Source organism: Clupea harengus, chromosome 7 (assembly GCF_900700415.2).
Source record: "Clupea harengus chromosome 7, Ch_v2.0.2, whole genome shotgun sequence".
Lineage (NCBI taxonomy): Eukaryota > Metazoa > Chordata > Actinopteri > Clupeiformes > Clupeidae > Clupea > Clupea harengus.
In genome coordinates, this window is record NC_045158.1 from 12608800 (window position 1) to 12625255 (window position 16456).

At 41.9% G+C, this 16456-nt stretch overlaps 2 protein-coding genes across 7 annotated transcripts; one reads left to right on the top strand and one right to left on the bottom strand.

The window, feature by feature from the left end:
- The first annotated feature begins 1734 nt into the window (after positions 1–1734).
- pias2 (protein inhibitor of activated STAT, 2) lies at positions 1735–10021 on the top strand. 6 transcript variants are annotated; one of them, XM_012828573.3, is made up of 15 exons: positions 1735–1796; positions 3120–3207; positions 3609–4077; positions 4164–4251; positions 4347–4397; positions 4523–4613; positions 4907–5041; positions 5228–5333; positions 6862–6935; positions 7037–7197; positions 7291–7424; positions 7550–7727; positions 7942–8078; positions 8199–8236; positions 8432–10021. In XM_012828573.3, exons 3-15 carry the CDS (start codon positions 3612–3614, stop codon positions 8627–8629), a joined length of 1857 nt encoding a protein of 618 aa, XP_012684027.1. In that variant the 5' UTR covers positions 1735–1796; positions 3120–3207; positions 3609–3611; the 3' UTR covers positions 8630–10021. The 6 variants fall into 6 exon arrangements, with proteins under 6 accessions (XP_012684027.1, XP_012684028.1, XP_031426415.1 ...); XM_012828574.3 differs by having other exon boundaries at positions 1748–1861; XM_031570554.2 differs by lacking the exon at positions 1735–1796 and adding an exon at positions 1886–2284.
- A 1-nt stretch (position 10022) lies between these two features.
- eef2l2 (eukaryotic translation elongation factor 2, like 2) lies at positions 10023–16417 on the bottom strand. The gene is made up of 15 exons (XM_012828570.3): positions 16318–16417; positions 15326–15540; positions 14724–14905; positions 13886–14097; positions 13360–13535; positions 13025–13130; positions 12783–12896; positions 12541–12679; positions 12177–12372; positions 11738–11996; positions 11549–11656; positions 11101–11454; positions 10798–10980; positions 10521–10653; positions 10023–10402 (listed from the first exon to the last, which is right to left on the bottom strand). Exons 1-15 carry the CDS (start codon positions 16318–16320, stop codon positions 10209–10211), a joined length of 2574 nt encoding a protein of 857 aa, XP_012684024.1. The 5' UTR covers positions 16321–16417; the 3' UTR covers positions 10023–10208.
- Between the last annotated feature and the right edge of the window lie 39 nt (positions 16418–16456).

Consider the following 16456-nt stretch of genomic DNA (forward strand, 5'->3'; position numbering starts at 1 on the left):
GGAGTAATTCATTCTTGCAGGTAGGGAGGTGCATGCCCATTTATGCATGTATGGGTGAGTATAAGGACTTTGTAGTCAATCCGGAAAGAGACAGGGAGCCAGTGTAGTGAGTGTAATATTGGTGTTATGTGCTCATATTTCCGGACCCTCATCAAGATCCTGGCAGCGCTGTTTTGGATGTATTGCAGCTTCTGGATGTTCTTGCCAGTGATCCCATAGAAAAGCGAATTACAATAGTCCAGTCTTGAGGAGATAAAGGCGTGGACAAGCTTCTCTGCATCTGATAGGGTTAAAGTGGGGCGGAGTTTGGAGATGTTTCTTAGATGATAAAAGGAGGTTTTGCACAGGTGTTTTATATGGTCATTAAAGGTCAGGTGAGGGTCAAACCTAACTCCGAGATTAGTGACTGTGGAGGAGAGGGGGATGACCTGGCTGTCGAAGGTGAGATGAGTTAAGGAGGATGACTGAACCTGGTGTGGAGTGCCAACAAGAAGGGCTTCGGTTTTGCTACTGTTTAGCTGGAGAAAGTTGTTGCTCATCCATGCCTTTATCTCCCCAAGACAGGCGGTGAGACATGACATGGCTGAAGTGGGGCTTGAGGCAGTTTTGATATAAAGCTGCGTGTCGTCAGCATAACAGTGGAAAGACATCCCATGTCTGCTGATGACACGACCGAGGGGGAGCATGTAAATAATGAAGAGGATGGGGCCGAGGACCGACCCTTGCGGAACACCACAGGAGACAGGGAGCTGTCTGGACTTGCATCTTCCCAGTGAGACATATTCAGTTCTGCCAGAAAGGTAGGACTGAAACCACTTGAGTGCAGAGTCTGATAGTCCAATGGTGGTGTGGAGGCGCTCTAGGAGGATAGTGTGGTCCACTGTGTCAAATGCAGCAGTCAGGTCCAGGAGGATGAGGAGTGAGGGTGATCCTGCATCGGCTGTCATCAGCAGGTCATTCGTCACCCTGAGCAAAGCTGTTTCAGTGCTGTGGGCTGAACGAAATCCTGCAATTATTACTCTATATTTAAACCCAAGTAAGCAACTACAGGCCTGGTTGGATCTGGTGAGCATCATTACTGTACAATAGGCTAATAAAACGCTGCTACAGTAAATATTGATTTTTAGTGTATTCAGCCTTCTTCGCCTGACTTTGATTTGCTACGGATATACTTTTTTCTTTCCCTCTTCCCTATTCAAAGCAAAGTAGCATTACCGTTTGGTCCCACTACTAGGGCTACGTATGTTACGAAGTAGAGTATTTCGATATAGCCCAAACCTGTAGCCTACATGGCAAATCCCTGTAGGTAAAAGTGATTTAAAAAAAAAAATGAGTAAATGTAGAGCAACGCTATTCAGTCTCTGTTGCTGCAGTTCGTTTATCAGAGCATAGACTGTGAAAATAATGAAAGTATATTCTGTAGGCCTAGTCTAGATTATTCTACATATATTTCGATCTCTATGTTTTCTTATCAAAATTAAAATGCTTCCAGATTTATAGCCTAGTGATAACGTAATTCTGAAAGATTGCAATATTTTTCTCGAGATCCAATCAGTACTGAGCACTCACTTACGGATCTTGTTCGTCTGCTTCAGACATTTATTGTGTCGGTTTGATACATTCTCATTGTTTTTCTCGTGTTCAGTCCACTACAAAATATTTTAAAAGCAAAGTTCTCTTTCAGTTTTTGGGTCGGTAAATCCTATCAATTTATTAATGTATTACTTGATCACGTGTGCCCCAGCGGTGTTTAGGATGACCACAGCCAGAAAATGGCGGATGTTGAGGAGTTACGGGTAGGCGAAAGTGTTATGACAGCTAGCGACTGTAATGCTTTATTTCAAGTTAACAGTGCTCTGTTGTAAGTTGAAAACATTCTTTTTTAATTTACAAAGATGATAGCTGTGCACTTTTCACCTAAGGGAAGATGAGGTTCAGGGTTTGCTTTCAGGCGGTCACCTTTAGGCCAGTGTGAAAGAAGAAATGTTCATATGTATCACAGGGTTAGCTAGCTATCCAGCAAGATAGCTATCTGCTTAGCTAAAGGTAGACAACTTAGTTTGAATAGTTTGCCAGAAATACGTAACTAGTCTAGCTGTCTTCAGCAAAATTAGATGGTGAGGTCGGTAACGTTAAGTAGTTTGCTAACCTATTTGTTGGTTACCAGTTTGATAATTCCGCGATGTCCTCGGAAATGTTTGTTAACTAGCCAGTCTTTGACACAGCTAGCAAGCTGGCAAGTTATTTAATACTATCATAACTGCCCTCTCAACTCTAACATGTTGTAAGTTCTTCCATACGGGTTTGTTTGATGTCGGCTTGTTAATGTCGTGTTTTGAAATGTCTACGATGTGAATTGTAAGGTTAAATCTACAAATTGTTGTTGCATGTTTTGGTTTATTTTTCCCTGGGTGTTCTTTTAAGCGGGCTAGCCAAATACAGACTCTGCGACTTAGCAGTGCTATTTAGCCAGGTATAATGATAACAAGCCAGCATGCCTCTAACGTTACTGTGTTTACCTAGACATATCTTAAAATATTTTTTCTTGTTAACATGATGTCTAGATTAGAGATACATTTCAACAAGATTCATATTGGAAAATCTAGCAGGCAATTTCGCTTGTTTTGATTAGATAGCAGGCTCTGCCATTGTTTACATCCGAGCATCATTACTTAGCTTGCTAGCTATAACAATTGTATTAGCCCGCTATCCTGGTGACAGGCATTTGTTTATCTGATACCGCACTAAAATCTTGCTTAAATATGGGGAGTACTGGTGTCACTATATCCAAGCAAGCTAGCTAAACTGTAAAATGTTTAGGTAACTTAACGTTAGTGCAAACCAGGTCATAGAAACTTCAGTAAATGTGATGGGTCAACATGTTTGTTGGGGTAGGATGCAGGGGGTCTCTTTGTCTTGTTAGTTGGCTGTCTTTCAGGCATGTCCGCTGACGATGTGAGTGTTTTTGTTGTGTCTGGAACATGATACCGTGAAATCCTTTCCCAATTTATCTTGGATCTTATTGATTAACTTCTGGAATTCTGGAAACATTGCTGTGTGATGCCTAAATCTCAAATTGTTTATCTAATGGGTTTTGGACTTTATTCTTAACATTTTAGATGCCTTTAGGTCACATTTGTTAAGGATTTAAAAAAGAAAAATGGATAAACACGTAAGAACAATCAAGCATGGACCATATAATGAAGGGTTAGTCGGGGTTTTCTTACTCTTCTGTGGGATTTTGAAACGGGATTGTTTGGGAGGGTTGTGGTCAATGTCATGCAGTTTCTGGGCTGATGTTGGTGGGGTCTTGTACTCTCCAAAAGTCGTAATCCTCCATGTTCTCTGTATACTTAAGCTATGTAGTTTTGACTTGCACATTCTCACAACTAATAATGTGTTCGAGAAAATATGAAACTATGAATTTGGATGATATTTATACAGTGTAAGAACTTACTTTCTGTTTTGTCATTTTACTATCTGAAAAGGAGAGATTTTGTTATCCCCTATCCCTGTTTGCTGTGGTTTCAGTAGTTATGTAGTCAGGTTTTAGCGTTAAATTGTCTATTAATGCAATGCCTCTGTTCATTTCATGTTTGTTTTTGCAGAGCATGGTATCAAGTTTCCGAGTTTCCGAGCTACAAGTGTTGTTGGGCTTTGCTGGACAGAACAAAAGTGGTCGCAAGCACGAACTTCTCGTGAGGGCCTTACACTTGCTAAAGCGTGGATGCAGCCTGGCAGTGCAGATCAGAATCAAAGACCTGTACAGACGACGTTATTCAAGGGCAATTGATAGTCTTCCTGATTTGGCAGCCTTCAAGTCAAACCTGCAGAGCTACTTTCAGGCAGAGGCAGAGGCAGAGGCAGAGGCGTCAGCTGTTCCCACTGACCTCTCTGATTCTGGCCACCTGGACCTGGTGCATCTTAGCCCAGATTCCTCTTTCTGTCCGGAAACGAAGCCAATGATGAATATGCAACAGGGCACCCCGCTCATGCCCCCTGTGCACCCTGACGTGCAGATGAAGACGCTTCCTTTCTACGATGTCCTGGATGTCCTGATCAAGCCCTCTAGTTTGGGTAATTGTTAGCCACACGTATGCTTCTTCAGCACTGTATGATCGTGATGGTCTACAACTACTGATTAAATGTCTTGCTATTTGCAGGCCCGTGTACTACCCAGAGATTTCACCAAGAGAAGTATTTCATTTTTGCCTTGACTCCACAGCAAGTGAGAGAAGTTTGCATCTCCCGGTAAGGTCCTTTATCTAACCATCAAACCATGATCAGTTTCAGTGCTTTCAGTTCTTCACAGCTGAACCTTTATTTGCTCTTTTATTTTTGCTAAGGGATTTCCTTCCTGGTGGTAGAAGAGACTATATGGTCCAAATTCAGTTGAGGTAATACATTGTTGTCATGAAGGCACATGATTACTCATTTTGCATGCCTATGACATGAAATAATTATTATTTTACAAGTTCCTTCCTCCATTCAGTATGTTCTGTATCTGCCTTTCTTATGCTAGATTTTGCCTTTCGGAGACCAGCTGTCCTCAAGAGGATAATTATCCGAACAGCCTATGTATCAAAGTCAATGGGAAACTCTTCCCATTACCTGTAAGTGAAACAATAAATGCTACCAATAAGCATTAATTCTATTCCATCTAAAATGATGACTGATGATGAAACCATACACCAGCTAAAACCATAATGCAGATTGTTATAAAAATGTTCATTTGGTCAATTGTAACACCAGCATTGATGTGATTCATCACAGCACCGTCATTTTATTTAGTTTACAGCTCAAAAAACAAATTCATGGTTGCAATTACACTTTAAATAAAGTGAAAATTGGGCATTTTGAAACCTGCCATGAATTCATTATTTACCGTTGCTGATGTTTTTTCCAGGGGTTTGCCCCTCCTCCTAAAAATGGAGTGGAGCAGAAAAGACCAGGGAGGTCTTTGAATATAACGTCTCTCGTCAGACTGTCGTCTGCAGTCCCCAATCAGATCTCTGTTACGTGGGCACCAGAAATCGGAAAGGTAGAAACATTTGACTTATTATTACTGTGTTATTTTGTTGTATTGTTTGCATAGTTTGTCACACACAGAAATATCTGCACATTTAATTTAATTTGAATTGATGTGATGACATTAAGCGATTAAGCTTTAGACCTTGAAAATGTTTCTTTCTTTTTAATTAATGGTCATGTCTTATCTGTTTTACAGACCTACTCCATGTCGGTGTACCTTGTGAGGCAGTTGACCTCCCCATTGTTGTTACAGAGGCTGAAAATGAAGGGGATACGGAACCCTGACCATTCACGAGCTCTGAGTAAGGGTTCTAACAACGCACAATATTTATCTAACTGCTCAGTGTGTAATATCTTGAAAGATGACCTAGGTGGTCTGCATTGTGCTCTGCTGCTAGGCTTAACCAAAACACGTCACCTATCCAGCTGATGTTGTTTCATGTTTAGCTCTCTCTTTCTCACTTAAATGTATTGTTTGCGTACAGAAATATAGAAATAATTATGACAAAATATGACTCAAATAAATCAACTATGACTAGTTGTACTATTGTTGCTTCAAAGGCCATAAGGAGTGCAGGAAAAGTGTAGACCATAGTTAGATTTCTTTATAACTACATTTGAAATGCACATGAACTGTGATTTTAAAGGATATTCAAATTTTAGTTTGGAAAAGATTGGTTTGGGACTTCCCAAAGCTGCCAATCCTCTCACGGTCATATGCAAGTACTCATACCCAATAACTGAACTTTACCAATATAACAACTGAAGTCTACAGTCACTTCTACAGAAACTTAAACTACAGAAACGATAGACTACAGAACTACAGAAACTGTAGAAACAGTCATTTTATACAGTTTGTTTATACAGTTTGTTATTAAGGTAAACAGACACAGGTATATATATATCTGCAGGGACCCTTTCCATGTTGACAGACACTTATAATAACATTATGAGCCTGTCAGTGACAAAAACAAGCGGCTTACTTTGACACGGATGTTTGCCCCATAGGATTACATTGTATAGCCGTTTTGCAGTTGCAATACTGGACAGATTTCTATCATTTTTGTGCATATTAAAAATTTGGACTGAAAAATATGGAAAATAGGGCCTGGGTTAAAAACATCCTGAAGTTTCCCTTTAATATTGAAAAGAATCACATTTTTATAAAGATTGTTATGTTATAGGTGGAAAATGGCTCAACACGCCATCCACTGTGTAAAATCATCCTGAACCTTGCAAGGTCGACGCTGATGTCGAAAGAACCATTTAGGAATTATCTACATCATATTATACATACTTTTGAATGTAGCAAACTCTCCACCCCTTGCATACCTTTTAGCATTTTTCAAAATGATGCAGTGGGTTGGCGTAGGCTCAGAGCTGGGGGTGAGCTTACACTAATAATTGGGCCTGACTAAAAATGATGATTGGTCCAAGAGCCATGTAAAATTCAGGTCTCTGAGGTTTACCTGCCCTGAGCATGTGGGGAAGCATTTGGCTTCTTGTGTACACAATTTGGACCTTTGCTGTATGTATTCCACATTTCTTAAATTCTTTTGAATAAATATAAACAATTCTGAACAAACCCACAAAAGCAGAAGTGACTTTTAGTGGCACCCAATGCTTTTGAATTCTTGGTTACCTTTATCTCATAATATTCATGTCCTTTTTCCTTGACTTGTTTTCCCTGTGGTGTTCAGTAGATGGCAGCAACATTAAGAAATTGTGTGTGTCTGTAATACCACACCTTTAGGTGTTGTCAGTCTTGCTACAGTGAGTAAGTGGTGTCCACATCTGTTTTAGATTTAAAACCACTTTTCCTTTCTGCAGTTAAAGAGAAGCTCACTGCCGATCCAGACAGCGAAGTTGCCACAACCAGTTTACGAGTCTCCCTTATGTGCCCAGTAAGTGCTGCCTCCATTCATCTGGTCTCTGTATGCACACCCACTTTTGGACATTTATTAATTTTTTTTCACTCTTCTCATCACCCATCATTTGTGTGCAGCTTGGGAAGATGCGTCTCACGGTGCCATGTCGAGCAGTGACCTGCTCCCACCTCCAGTGTTTCGACGCGGCACTCTACCTGCAGATGAACGAGAAGAAGCCTACCTGGATCTGTCCCGTGTGTGACAAGAAGGCCACTTATGATAGCCTCATTATAGATGGGTGAGCTACACGGTTATGACTTGTTGGGCATATTTCATTTGTTGTGACAAAGAGCAGTTGTTTAAACAAGCCCCCCCCCCGCCCCCTTCTTAGACTGTTCATGGAGATCTTGAACGATTGTTCGGATGTCGACGAAATAAAGTTCCAAGAGGATGGGACGTGGTGTCCAATGAGACCAAAGAAGGAGTCCCTAAAAGTGTCGTCACCATCCATCACCAAAGTTGAAAGTGAGAAGTCCATGCATTAACTTGCAATAACAACTATCTCATGTATTCCAACATTATTCAGTTACCACTGATTCATCAATTCCACATCAAGAGTTAAAAGTAGTAACCCTATGTGTACCTGTCAGGTTCTGCACCTGTGCGGCAGTGTGCAGTGGTGCCACACGGGGAGGTGAGCAGCTCTAAGAAAGCTGATGTGATTGACCTGACCCTGGACAGCTCCTCAGAGGACGAGGAGGAAGTGGACCCTCCCCACAAGAGACGCTGCCTTTACATGTCCAAAACTGAGGAGATGCATGGAAAGGGGTGAGATGTCTGACAAACAACTGAAACAACCAGCTCCCTAATTCTTACAGTGTGCTTTAAAAAAAAAAAAAAAATCATGTCATTGTTAGCATTTGGCTAGAGTGCAAATGTAGGTTTATAGTTCCAAGTGTAAATAACGACTTAGTTGGGTTTCTGAGTGTGTTTTATAGGGGCAATCTGTAGGTGTTCATGAGGTTTTGTGCTCTTTATTCAGGGTGTTGGCCTACCAGCCCTCAGCTATGCGGGTGCCAAATGTGCAGAGTCTGGACCCGTCTTACCTCTCACCCTCCTTGGCAGACTATGCAGGTCCATTCCATCACTCAATGACTGCTATCCCTGCAGATATGCAAGGTTTGTTAGCCTCTGTTATCCTCTCAGTTATTGATTTGTTTTTTCTCTCTTCTGCTAAATGTTGATTTAATCACAAAGTCTGTAGAATACAACTTTATTATTTTCGTTTTTATCCTTTAGGTCTGGACTTATTTTCTTTAATTCAAGGAGACACACAGGTATGTAATGTTTTCAGTGTTATTTATAATCTCTCTGACCACATTCAAAGATAAAGCCTGTAACTGGGAGAAAAACAGTTCACCTGTTAATTGGCTAACAATGGCATAGTCATTTATCACTTCTGAGCATGTGCTGTTAAATGTTGGAGAAGTATTTATGTCTTACATTTCATGTGGGTGTTGCCCTCTGTTCAGCAGCATTACCGGGCGCCCATGTTCCTGGACAACCTCTCCAGCAGCCTCCAGAGTGCCACCACCAGTGGGAGCCTGGTGTCCTCCTCGGGTCAGTACGAGACGGTCGCCACCACACACAGCGCTAGCTCCAGCCACGAGACGGGCGTCATCACGGGGGGCACGGCTACCAGCATCTCCGACATCATCTCATTAGACTGAGGTTCACGCAAAAGCCTACTTCTCGCGTTCCACTAGCCTGGAGCAGAAGGACCCCTCTAAAGATCCCCCACCATGAGGCCCAAGAACTGATCCGTGCTGTCACTCACCGCACCAGCCAAGGGTTAATCGTAATGTGACGAGGACGGTTTTGTTTTGTTTTTGTACGTTGCCTTTCTGATTGGACGGGCAGAGCGCACAAGCCTTGAGTGTAAGGACGATAAATGCTGGACACATCGCGATCATGCTCAAAGCACATGCAGCTCTGCGAATGTTCAGCGCAGGCTCTCTTTGGCAGCTGTTTTTGAGTTATTTTTTTGTAGTTCTGAACAATTCATGCAGTGATATGTTCTCATTCTTTCGGTCCTACTTTTAGTTGTAGCAATAAAACCTGTTTTGTCATTTGAATATTGCACATTTATGTAAGAAATGTTCATGGTCCAGTTTGTGCCCTGGTTGGATGTTGCTGTTTGTTTAGTTTTTTTTTTTTTATCGTTCGTTCCTGGTTTATTTTATATGTAGATATGTGAAAAGACCTTTTGTATGACATCACATGCTATGTTGTATTTCACCAAGAGACTTAAAAGGGCCAACAGTACTTCACTGTTGAAGCTATTCAAATAATTTTACACACAAAAAAAAAAACGTGTGTTTCCACACTACATTTGGAAACTGCTCTTTCCTTATCCCAGCTGTATAGTGTACTTGATGGCATACTAAGAGGGTACTTGACTAGTGAAGTTTGACATGACATAACATGGGATGCCAGCTTGCACCATCACGCTGTCAAATTTGAATACACTGAAATAACATTGTGTATACCCTCTACCAGCAAACATTATAATGTCAAAAGGGATTCAATCTGTCATAATCTGTAAAAAGCAAACAGAATGATCTGTAGTCACATGGTTATGAGCTTGTAGACTGTCGTTCTTATTGCATCACTGACATGTGAGTGCCACATAAACTGTAACAGATTTGATAAACGATGCCACTTCAAAAAAAATCCAAAAGGTCTTACTGGATATGAGCCATAAATTTAATTACAAGTGAAAGCATGTCTATATTTAGTTGTTTTGGATAAAGAAATATGAATATCCATACTCGAGCCCTTCTTTCTAACTTCAGCCTTTTTTTTTTAACAAAAATTGTCTATAAAAATGAAATGCCCTCATGTTTTCATCATTGACTGCCTGTAACAGATTTTGTATCAGGAACAGTTGGGTAATACAAGTCGTCACAAGCCTGGTCAACTTATGGAATTTACTTAATGGTTTCTGTTGTGCTTTCATAGCAATTTGTTACAAGGCACAAGGTTTAAACACCATCTAGGCTAACTAAGCATGGAAGTCCGGTTGTCTTTACAATTAAAAATTGGCCATGGAGAAACACAAAGTAAGGTGCTAAGTTTTATTTGCTGTTGATATTACAGGACTTAACACTTCTTTTTTTCTTTCTTTTTTGTTTTCTACTGTAAACGTTCACCCGTACAGTTCTGTTTTATTTTCAGTTTCTTTTTATTATTTTACATTTAACGAGTAAGATCTACATTGGCCAGATGCATTGTGGACTGTCATGGTGATCACAGTTTGTCCAGGTAGTTGTCGAGAGCTGGGATTCCTTCCTTCAAGCCCTTGCGTTTACGTGTCTCGGTCACAACCTGGCATGGCTTGCTGGCAGGGTCCCAGGGATCACCTGGGAGAATCTGCCAGTGGTCAAAGACGCATTGGGGGAAAGCTTGGCCACCTGTGTTGGACCTCAAGTCTGCTGTGAAACCTGTTGGAAAATAAATATTTATATGTAACACGCTTGAAGTCTTATGTCATGCACTTTCCTTGCCTTCATCTCACGGTTTGGGGATTAGGGGTGACTGGTAGTACATGATCAAACTTACCGAATGACTCGTTTACAGGGAGGTAGGCCTTGACAATAAAAATAGGCGTTCCTGCAACTTGGGACTCCTCAAACACGTGCCCTCGTTTCCTATTCAGCACGCCGTAGATTCCTCCAACAACTTGCTCTGGACACTATAAAGACATAAAGGAAGGTCAATTCCTTAGTGTTCTTAAAAGCAGCTATATGTACTTTAATCCTTGTCCTAGTACTTTTAAAGTACTTCACACATTGTAATTAAGGTGTAGGTGTATGTGTGCTACACTGACGGAACTTACCTGGATCTCCACCAGATAAATGGGTTCCATCAGCCTTGGTTGTGCTGTCAACGCAGACGCGTACAGAACCCTACGGGCTGTGGGAATGATCTGGCCACCACCTCTATGGATGGCATCAGCATGGAGAGTTACATCATGAATGTCGAATCGCACAGCACGCATGTTCTCCTCACAGAGGACACCCTAAAAGATGAGAAAGTGCATGCGTTAAGAGCGTGTCCTCAACAAACACTGAGGTATGGATGATCATTGTAAAGAATGTATGCTGGAATATTATTTTGAAATGGTGTGTGTCTAACTCACTTCTTTGGTTGCCCACTGGAAACCTGCCACGACGCTGTCTTTGATCTCATTCAGGTACTGAACTCCCTTGGTCACATCCATCAAGAGGTTGGGTCCAGTACCGTCAGGGCCAAAGCACCAAATCTTGCGAGCCTCCGCCACATCCCACTCGTACTTCTCAGCCAGGAATCGAGCACGCGTTTTCAGCTCCTGTCGTGGGGCCACGTCGCCCTTGTCAATGTCCTCGGCCAACCCATCGGGGAAAGGTCTGGCCTTCATGTACACCCGGTTGTGTTTGTTGGGGGATTTGGACAGGCAAACTTGATCGGAGTCCTCACTCACTGTCTCACGGTATGACACTACTGGGTCAGATTTCTGTAAAGAATAAAGAAATTATGACAGTTCTGGTTAATGCTTTTCATCGGTCATGACCTAATTTCAAATTGAGGTACACAATAAGATTTCCAACCTTGAGAGGAATACAGGCATGGTCTTCCTCAAGGTCCTTCAAGCAGATCTCCAGATGCAACTCCCCAGCACCAGCCACAATATGTTCACCAGACTCCTCAATGATACACTATCAGAAGAAGAATTCACTTCAAATCTCAACATATGTTCTACCTATATGGCCAGGCTACAGGCATTTAATCCTACTAACCTGAACCATAGGGTCAGACTTGGCCAGGCGCTTAAGGCCCTCCACCAGCTTGGGCAGGTCAGCGGGGTTCTTGGCCTCCACAGCCACTCTCACCACAGGACTGACACTGAACTTCATGACACGCATGTTGTGTGCATGCTCAAATGTGCTGATGGTGCCTGTCTTCACCAGGTACTGATCAACTCCAACCAGACCAACAATGTTTCCACAGGGCACATCCTCGATGGGCTCCGTATAACGTCCCATCATGAGGATGGTTCTGTGTTAAGAGGAATCAGGAGATGTTTGTTGGAGAAAGGCTCAAAAGACTACCCTAATGGCTACCCTAATGTTCTGTAAGTTAAAAGCAGAAGTTAACAACACACTCTGTTCTTTACATGAAGCAAATAATACTGGCAATTGCGTATTTGAATGTGGTCTTAGATTCTAGAGGACAAACCTCTGGATTGGCTTCAAATACAGATCCTCCTTCTTGCCAGGTGTGTAGTTTGGCCCCATGATGCGAACTTTCTGCCCTGTGCTAACTGTGCCAGAGAAGACACGACCAAAGGCATAGAACCGGCCCTTGTCGGTGGTGGGAACCATTTTGGAGATGTACATCATCAGAGGGGCTTTGGCATCACAGTTTTTAACACCTGTTGGAAAACAATATGGGCACATTTGGGTTTGTAAAATGGTAAATGGTACCCTATAGCTCTCCAGTCTAGTTTTTTTTTATGAGTTACAATGTGGAAAATCAGTGTTAGCGTGTCTGGTCAGATCAGGCTAGGTAAATCAGGCTAGGGCTGCACTCTATGACTCACCCATTGCAGCCTCGTCGTCTAAGGGACCCTCATAGAGCAGCTCGCAGCGGTACTTTTGGGCTGTGACGGGTGAAGGGAGGTGAATGGTGATCATCTGGAGCAGGGCATCTCCTGCTGGCAGCCAGCGACGCATCACTGCCTGGAGGGCAGAAGCGCCCAGCGTAAAGAAAGTCTGTTAGTGTCTGTACATGGTGATGCATATCAATGTCAGTTTTAGAGAACTTTTTGTCTTTCATGCTCACCTTGAGAAGTTGTTTCCCTTCTTTTTCCTTGTCCTCGGTATCAAGCTTCACTTCAAGTTTCTCAATTAGCTTCTGGATTTCCTCCTTCTTGAAACCCATGATGGCATCGAAAACCTTCACAAACAAAACAAAGGAACTAGTTAATTTTCATTGGGAAAGGTTAAGGCCAGTGTAATCAAAAGCAGAAACAGATTCAGCAGGATGAAATGGGTGTTTCAGTAAATGGTTAGTTAAACACAGACCTTAAAAATAGGATCCAAGACTAGTTGGCAGAATGTGCGAGGGATTTTCTTGCCCTCTGCATTGGTGCCGGATTTGCTGAACTTCCCATTAGATGGATCAAAGTATCTAAACGAACCATTAAATATGAACAATGAAAATCACAAACACTAAAAACGTATTGCTCATTAAGATAAAGCACTAGCATATTAACCACCAACACCTTAATCAGTCACTATGATGAAATACTATGAAAATAACCACTGACTAAACGTGTGTGTATATACATGCTATGTAAATGAAAACATGTAGATACCACTGGACACATTATTTTAGAATATTTATAACTAAAACATACTTGTCTCCCCAGAGCTTCTTCATCATGTCCTCCACTTTCCTGGCACGCTCTGCGGCTGGGAGCGGGGCTTTCTTGGCAGCAAATTTGGCCACATACATCTCGGCAAACTGCTTCAGAGTGAATGCCCAGCCATGAAGACCTGAGCCAAATCCAACTGTTCCCTCCACAGGGTCCACCTGGAGATCAGACAGGAGCCAAGATACAGGAACCACAGATTATTATACATACTATGAACATTAAAGACTCCAAGCCTCTGGTTTATGAATCATCTAAATATCTAGACTAATAGGTCAGCTCTTATCTCGTAGCTGTCTTGCAATGCCATCACTTGTTGTATGGATAGGAGAAAAGAAATGTATTTAATACTTAATGAAACCTACACATTTTAGTGCATGACTGTGTTTGCTTGTAAAATATTAAACATTTAAAAAACAATACAGTAAAATAATGTACAATTTCATGAGGGATAAGCTTGATAGTGGCTTTGGGACAGTGGTGTAAAGGCTGCTTATTCAGAGCTGCTGACCATGATTTTGCCCATTACACCAGCCTCCCCCTCTCCATAGGTAGCGATGATGACGTTCACATTCTCTACAATGCGCTGGAAGGTCAGGAAAAGCTCATCTGTTCCCAACTGCAGCTCAAGCAAGGCGCGGTCCATCTTGTTCATCATCAGGACAGGCTTGATCCTCTCTGCAATGGCCTGCCTCAAAACAGTCTCTGTTTGCACACACACACCTACCAGAGATGAAGAGAGAGAGAGGGAGAGAGAGAGGGGGGGGAGAGAGAGGTAGAAAGAGAGAGAGGGGGAGAGAGGATGACATTTCTGAGTTTAAATATTTTATATGTTGCTATAATTTGTAGAAATACAAATATTGGTTGATTTTATGCTCAGCCTAAATTTCAGTTAAAATTGCAGTTGCAGTGCACCTCTGCCATGCTGATAATGAGCAGCTTCTCAATACCAATCTGACAGTCATCTGAAAGCTTTTTTATCCAGTTAGTTTGCATAAACACAAGTGTTAGTCGATCTTACCACAGCAAATGTAATGCTCAGCCCAAATCTCAGTTGGTATTGAGGGAGGAAGAAGTTGTCACATTGCAGTGATCCAGTTTACTTGCGATGATCTATTGATCATCTGAGATGCAGTGCACCTTTCCCGTGCTGACAAGATGCAAATTCTCAATACCAATCTGTCAGTCATCTAAAAGCTTTTTTTACCCAAATATTTTCCAACAGCATCATGTTCAGTGCATTACTGTGTGACGCATGCATGTCTTGTTTGCTTAGCAGTAAGAGAGGCTGAAGGCTGACAGTGCACAGCTATAGCACACACATAACCTGAAGGCCAGTGCCATCATACCTGATACACAGTCTACTACTACAAGAGCACCGTCAGTGACGCGCAGAGCAGCAGTCACTTCGGAGGAGAAATCGACGTGACCAGGAGAGTCAATCAGGTTAATGAGGAAACCAAGGCCATCCTTGCATTGTTTGATGAAGGCCATGTCATTTTCACTGAGCTCATAGTACAGAGAAATAGCTCTGCAGGGAGGGGTGACACATAACAGGACTGTTAACCGCAGACAAGGTGCGGTGAAGTCAACAACAGAAGTTTTCTTAAATTCTTAATTTGTTGGTTACCTGTGGACAAAATGTTCTATACAAGCCTATACATTAAAAGGTTTATTGTCACACAGTCTGTAGCTCTACAGATATATGTTGTTAAACATTTTGTTCATTATTTGTCAACATAAAATTAAAAATGTAAAACAGGGCAATAAAATGATCCATGCTGTTCTAAAACACTACAAGTAATAACATTGTGAAACAGTAACTAATGTTCACTACAAGCAACATACAGTCAATCCACACTCCTTTGATAGAGGGATGTCATATTTCAAATGTGTTGGCCACGTAAACCCCTCGACCAGACGACCCTCTTTATCCTGATAGAACACCTACGTGGACTTGATGGTGATACATCTCTCTTGTTCATCTTTCCTTGTGTCAGTGAATCTGGTCTCCCCAGCGCGACCCGAAGCGATGATCCCAGCCTTGGACACCAGGGAATCGGTTAAAGTCGATTTTCCATGGTCCACATGGGCGATCACAGACATGTTCCTAATGTTGGACTTTTTGTCCATGATCTCCCGGATCTGGTCTACTGTAAAGTTCACCTGAGGATGAAAAACGAGCAATATAACATAAGAGGGTCCACTTGCCGTGGGGGTGCTATTTCATCCACCTTCAATAATTAGTCTGTAACGGACTGCTCTGTTTTGCAGACTATCTGCTGAATATATGCCGCAGTATCTCGTACAATCCATTCCTATGGCTACTACACGTCAAGAATTGATCATTTGGCTTTCAGAAACATAAACATGGCCAGTGGGGTATCATATATCTCAGGCTGACCGAGACGTTTCACTTGCCCAATCTGTGGACATGAAACTTTAATACGCACATCTCCTGGAACAGTGGGCGTCAACGGACTATTTATAACAGGGGGTAACGCTATTCCAATGTCTATATTGGCCGCATGGACAGGCCTCAAACCAAAAGCAAGGGTAGCTTAGATAAAAACGAAATATGTGGGCACGTTTGGAAGCGATGATGTTATGAAATTCTTTATTCGAAATTGCCAGTTTGGTCTAAATGATCGATCACTATTTCATGATCATCAAAATAATTTGGCAAAACATTAATTTGTTTTTGTGTATTAGTTTCTTAACTATTTGGCAATCAAAAGCATATATCTTTCATAAAATTGTATCCAGGCTCAAGTTCAAGCGCACATAATATAGCCACACGCATGTTACATATAATTACGTCATTAATAGAACTAGACAGCCACGGCCAGGGTGTTCGGGTTTCCAAAAACACGTGTACAACTTTAAGAACTAACATAGCATATCAAATGCAGTAATTTAAGTAATTTCAATAATATATCTCACCATTTTGGCTGTTGGTTCCCCGGTTCAAGACAGCCTCGGTTGCAGAAACCTGGTGGTTGTACCTCTCCGTCGGAGGACTGCGGGGGAAAGAGAGAGAATATGACGTAGAATCTCAGTTTAACCAGCTGCGACACGCCGG